At 54.7% G+C, this 6,000-nt stretch overlaps 1 protein-coding gene across 4 annotated transcripts in view; it reads left to right on the forward strand.

Moving 5' to 3' along the window:
• Positions 1–2,399: 2,399 nt before the first annotated feature.
• Positions 2,400–6,000, forward strand: part of TMEM184B (transmembrane protein 184B) — a 55,707-nt gene continuing 52,106 nt past the window's right edge. Inside the window, exon 1 of one of the 4 annotated variants that reach the window (XM_025398078.1) lies at positions 2,400–2,554. Coding sequence is in view for 2 of the 4 variants with exons in the window: in XM_025398076.1 (XP_025253861.1) it covers positions 2,870–2,937 (68 nt within the window). In the remaining 2 variants the exon portion in view is untranslated. Of the gene's footprint in view, positions 2,555–2,779; positions 2,938–6,000 lie in introns of those variants that run through there. The other 3 variants (XM_025398077.1, XM_025398076.1, XM_025398075.1) reach the window with 3 other exon arrangements.

Here is a 6,000-nt window from a genome sequence, read left to right on the forward strand (position 1 = left end):
GCCCCAGGCATGTCCTACCTGGGGCTGGGGAGGAATTGTTCTATAGGATTTTGCTATTACGGGATCTCTGGTCATGTTATACCTACTTTTTGGGGCATGTTCTCTATGCCAGACCCTGTACTAAGTATTGGGATTACATCAGAAAACAAAACGGATACTTGGGAGGCACAGGCGAGAGAATCCCTTGAACCCAGGAGGTTGAGGCTGCAGTGAGCCGAAACTGAGCCACTGCATTCCAGCCTGGGTGACAGAGTGAGACTCCATCTCAAACAACAACAATAAAAAGCCAAAAAGTATGAAAATCTTTGTCCTCAGAATTTACTGGCCAGGCAAGCGGTGGCTCACACCCATAATCTCAGCACTTTGAGTGGTCGAGACGGGTGATCGCTTTGAGCCCAGGAGTTCAAGATCAGCCCTGGCAACATAGCGAAAACCCATCTCTACGAAAAAATACAAAAATTAGCCGGGTATGGTGGCACATGCCTATTATCCCAGCTAATCAGGAGGCTGAGGTGGGAGGATCACTTGAGCCTGAGTGGCGGAGGTTACAGTAACCTGAGATTGTGCCACTGCACTCCAGCCTGGGTGACAGAGTGAGACTGTCTCAAAAACAAAAACAAAAAAACAAAAACCAAAAATCGTATGTTCTACTAGAAGAAGACACACAGGGAAATAGGCAAACTATATAATATGATAGAAATGAAGTGACAGGGAAAGTAGGGCTTGGTAACGGGAAATACAGAGTGCATGCGAGGGGTCTGGTAGTTTTACTAGGGTGCTCAGGGCAGGCCTCACTGAGTGGAGGACATTTGAGCAAGCCCTTGAAGAAGGTGATGGAGCAATCATTCTGGTGTCTGGGGAAACAGCGATCACAGCAGAGGGAACAGCTAGTGCAGGGGGCTCGGGGCTGAGTGAGCTCAGCTTGTTCTAGGAACAGCAAGGGGTCAGTGTGGAAGGAAAGGGTAAGAGATGAATGAGGTCAGGAATACCCAGGAGAGTAGAATGTCAGATTAAGCATTTGTAAGGACTTGTAAGGCTTTTACTTAAAGCGAAATAGAGAGCCAATGGACGGTTTTGAGGAAAAAAGTGCCATGTTTTGACTTAGATTTTATTTCATTTTTTGAGACAGATTCTCATTTTGTCACCCAGGTTGGAGTGCAGTGGCATGATCTTGGCTCACCACAACCCAGCCTCCACCTCCCAGGTTCAAGCAGTTGTCATGCCTCAACCTCCCGAGTAGCTGGGACTACAGGCATGCACCACTACACCCAGCTGATTTTTGTATTTTTAGCAGAGATTAGGTTTCACCATGTTGGCCAGGCTGGTCTCTAACTCCTGGACTTAAATGATCCACCCGACCTCACAAAGTGCTGGGATTACAGGCGTGAGCCACCGTGTCTGGCAGATTTTAAAAGAATCTCCCTCAGCCCTGAATTGATAGGGTGGATCAGAGGGCCGGGTTGGAACAAGGGAGATGGGTTAGCAGAACTTTGCAATAATCCTGTGCAGATACTGGACCAGGGTGGTAGCACTGGAGGTGGAGGGGCAGACGTCAGAGTCTAGATCTATTTTGCTGGCCTCCTGCCTGCCTTACTGGGTAGCGGGCAGAAGCGGGGCATTCACAGCCGACTCTGAGTTCTGGCCTGGGGACTGGAAGGATGGAATTGTCAACAGCTGATGAAGGCAAGGCTGAGAGGGAGCAGGGTTGTGTGTGTGGAAGTGCAGTTGGCTCAGCTGCAGACACGTTGACTTTGAGATGCCTGCTGGACCTCCAAGAAAGAAGTGTTGAGCAGACAGTTCAGGGGAGGAGTCTGGAGACACCAATACATTTGGGGATCTTGAGCACATCAATGCCAGAACATAATTGCATTTTATCTGGTTCAATTAACCTAGGTCATGTCTGGACCTAGCAAACAGAAATGGGCTAGGCGACTTGAACCCTGTCTGAAGACTTTTGCTAGTTCGGCAGCCTAGAGCCAGATGGGGCAAGAAAGAATCGCTGCTAAGTGGGGTGGGAAGAAAGAGCCTCTTTCAGTGCTTTGCAATTTCATCTGGCCTAATTGCACACAACACTCGGTCCACGTTCATTCCACAATTCCACACGCATCCTTCACTCAACAAATAGCCATTGTATTTCGTTTCATCTTCAAAACAGGCTCAAATGGAGGAAATTAGGGTTAAGAGAAGTGAAGCACCAGCGAGGGTCAGGGACAGAGATCGCAGCCCAGAAAGTTCTCGAGGTTGGGGGCCAGTCGTAGCTGGTTTTGTAAGTGGCAGGAGAATGCGGGTCGCGCCCCAACCCGCGGGGCGGACGGCTGGGGTTCGGGGCGCGGCCCCTTTAAGGCCCAGGCAGTGATCTCAGCCGCGTTCGCCGCCCCGCCCTCCCCGGCGGCGAGCCCAGTGCGCATGCGCGCCGCGGCAGCACACCACTGGGCCCGGGACGCGCCGGCGGTGGCGGCGACTCCAGGGCTGCGGCGCCTACCGCCCGCCCCGCTCGCAGAGCCCGGCCGCCGCGCGTCGTCCGCACACGCCGCCACCGCCATGGGCTCCTGAGGTATCCTGTCTGGCCGGTCTCGCCCGGGAGCCCCAAGGGGGAACTGCGACTCCCAAGCGCGGGGGGCTGCTTGTTTCGGAGAGGCCCGCGCGAGGGACGCCCGGCTTCGGCCGCCGGCGCCCGGGCGGGGAGGGCACTAAGGAGGCCGGCGCGGCCGCGGAGGGAGGGGGCATCTGTCTCCCAACCCGTGCCTTCCCTCCTCCCCGCGAGGTCGCCCGTGGGTGTGCCCTCTCCCTTTCCACGCCAACGTGGCGGGGGCAGCGCCTGGAGTGTAATCGGACCTGCCCGGGGGGTGGCCCCGGGAGAGGGAGGCGGATGGACAGGCGCTTTGCAAGAGGGATTGTGTGCTCCTGGGTGGGTGTGCTGGCGCCTGGCACGGCCGAGTGAGTGGGGGAGGCGTCCGTGACCTGTGCGAGTGGCAGTGACCTGGGAGGGTGGTCGGCGGGGGGCCTTCGGGGCTGCGTCGTGAGTGGAGGGTGTACACGCCCGGCACACAGATCCTCAGGTTTGGAAGGCGATCTACTGGGACCTGGGGCTCGAAAGATGTTTGCCTCCAACTGGGACCAACCAAAGACTGGTTTTGGGTGTCTGTATCCTTCCCGTGGATTGTACATTTCCTTCCCGGGCACACCCTTGGTACCTCGCTTGGATCCACTTACCTCCAGTGCTGGGTGGCTCCAGGCCAAAGCAAGGCAGTTAGGCTGGGGGTTGGGCATGGATTCCCAAAACATATCTCCTCTGGGGGTGTTGTATAAGGCCAGATATTTTACTCCTCCCTCCCTTCCAGGGCATTTTGGGGCAAAGCAGGTGTTTGCATGCCTGATACCTGTGGTGAGGTGAAGGCCATGTATTATTTATCTGACTGCTGGTGCTTTTGTAAGGAAAGAAGCAGCAATCTGTGCCCTGGAGGCCCTGCGCTGCAGAGTCAGCCAAGCAAACAAGCTCACCTGCACCTGCAGAGGCAGCGCAGGTCTCAGAGGTGTGACTTCGTTGACAGGTTATGCCTACAGTGTCCCTTTGCATCTCCTTATTCAGCTTCCTTGGTAGGATCCCTAGGCTCTGCACCTCGGAACCTTGTCTAGGGTGCTGTGCGTATCAGAGTTGGGACCTGGGACGCTGGGGTGAGAGGGCCTCAGCAGCCAGGTATGTGTGCGCACCTGGAATTGATGCCCAAGCTATCAAGGAGCTCTCAAGCGTGGGGGAAATCAGACTTGGAAACAGGTGATCACAGTGATGTGAAAAATACCAAACAAAGGAGTAGAAGGAGTACAGGGGCAGGTTTAGTGCCCAGGAAGGAGGATCGTGGCCACAGGAGACTCTCTCATAAGGAGACAGACGGTTGTGCTGAAGCCTGAAGGATGACTGGCGTTCATCTGAGGCTTTTGTGCTTTCCACGTATATTTTCCTGTGTTAATTTGCACAGCAGCTGTGTGAGTAAGGAACGGTTGTTGTCCCTATTTGTGGATGTGGTAAACTGAGGCCCAGAGGGAATTCATGACGCTCTTCTCCATGATCCGTGGCAAGCCTGGATCCTTGAACCAGGAACTCTCTCTTGCTGCCAGATCTTATCTTGCAACTTACTGAGCATCTATGTGCCAGGCACTGTGCTGGGGCATAGCAGTGTGATGGTCAGTGGGACCTGGTGCCTGCCTTCTAGGGGCTCCCAGTCTGCTGGGAAGATGGACACTGATTTAGTGACCCCAGTCCAGATACGAGGCTCCAGTAGCTAGTGTGGGTGGAGAAGGCGCTGTGAATTACCCCAAAAGCCTTCGTGCAGTGGATTCTGGATGTCTTGTTTGTTGCACCCACGGTGGTGGTGGGTTATGCAAGGAGCCCCTTCTGAATTTCTCCAACCAAGTGGAAAGAAGAGCTTCGAGGCAGAAGGGTGAGTGAGCCGCTTGTCCTAGTTCATTCCTGTTGGCCGAGTTCTGTGAGCTGGGGCTTCTGTCCGGAGGTCGTTTTCTCCCTCTCTGTCTTAGAGGTTTTGCTCCTGGTCTCTGGCTGGCCTGCCCAGTCTCTCACCCCGAGAAGGGCTCAGTGCTATTTCCAGTCCCTGCTGTGCTCATTTCTCTCTGTAAATTCCCTGGAGTGGAAACAGCCCCGGCAAGGCAGGGTACAGCCTTGTATTGTTTTGAAACCGAGTCACAGCTCTGGGCCTGTAGACTGCGGATTTGGTGTGGGAGTTCTGGGAGGCCAATAGCTGGGCCCCTGGGAGAGCTCTGTGTGGGGTCTGCCCCAGGCGCTGCAGCCCCAGGGAGTAAGCACTCACGGAGGACCATGCTGCCCTGCACTGTGCTGGGAGCAGCCTTCTAAAAGGTGGTTGGCAGAGGGAGCCCGATGTGTAACAAATATGTGCAAGACAGTGCCCTACTTGTGGTGGAAACAGAGGGCCCTAAAGGGGCCCAGAGGACAATAGGAACAACAGTCCGTTTATTGAGCACTTACTGTGTGCCAGGCACAGTTCAAAGCGCTTTCATGAATTACTGTATTTAATTTTCCTACCACCCAATGAGATGGGGGCCGTCACCGTCTGCATTTTGTAGGGGAGGCAGCAGAGGGTGGAACAGCTGAGTTTTGAACGAGTAGGTCTGACCTCAGAGCCCATGCTCCTCCCCTGTAACCCTGGGGTGCTGGAAGTCGTCTTGGCCCTGAAGGATGAGGGGTGCTCGACCTGTGAAGGAGGAGGAGGACATTCCAGTTAGAGGGAACTCCGGGCAGATGTGGAGGTCTGAGCTGCCTCACCTCTCAGACGCGGAGGATTGAACTACTTGTGGCTGTGTTGGGTCTGTGTCTTTGGAGGCCCCGCCAAGGAGTTTGAACTGGATCCTGATGTAGTCAACAGGGAGGCCCTGAAAGTTTCTGGAAGGTTGTGACATGCTCAGCCACGTGTTACGGGGCGGTATTACCATCTCTTCTCATCCCTCCTTCATTCCTGCAGAGAACTTCTGGAAGACCAGGCGTCTGTCCCGTTGGCTCTCCTACAGCCCCTGGCATCACTGTTAGACCCCGATGCCTTTCTCTTGTCTTCTAGCAGCTTCTGGTCTTGAAGACCCTGTGTGACCCAGGGCAGGCTCTGGAGCCCACTGTTGTAATGGTGTCTGCCCTACTGCTGACCTCTTGCCTGCTGGGATCTGGCTCCTTTGAGCTGGAACTTTTTTTGTTTGAGATGGAGCCTCTCTGTGTTGCCCAGGTTGGAGTGCAGTGGTGCTATCATAGCTTGCTGCAGCTTCTACCTCCTGGGCCCGGGAGATCCTCCCACCTTGGCCTTCTAAAGTGCTGAGATTATAGGTGTGAACCACCATGCTTGGTCAGCTGGAACTTTTTTTTTTTTTTTTTTTTTGAGACGGAGTCTCGCTCTGTCACCCAGGCTGGAGTGCAGTGGCCGGATCTCAGCTCACTGCAAGCTCCGCCTCCCGGGTTCACGCCATTCTCCGGCCTCAGCCTCC

This window comes from Theropithecus gelada, chromosome 10 (assembly GCF_003255815.1).
Source record: "Theropithecus gelada isolate Dixy chromosome 10, Tgel_1.0, whole genome shotgun sequence".
In the NCBI taxonomy this organism is placed as follows: Eukaryota; Metazoa; Chordata; class Mammalia; order Primates; family Cercopithecidae; genus Theropithecus; species Theropithecus gelada.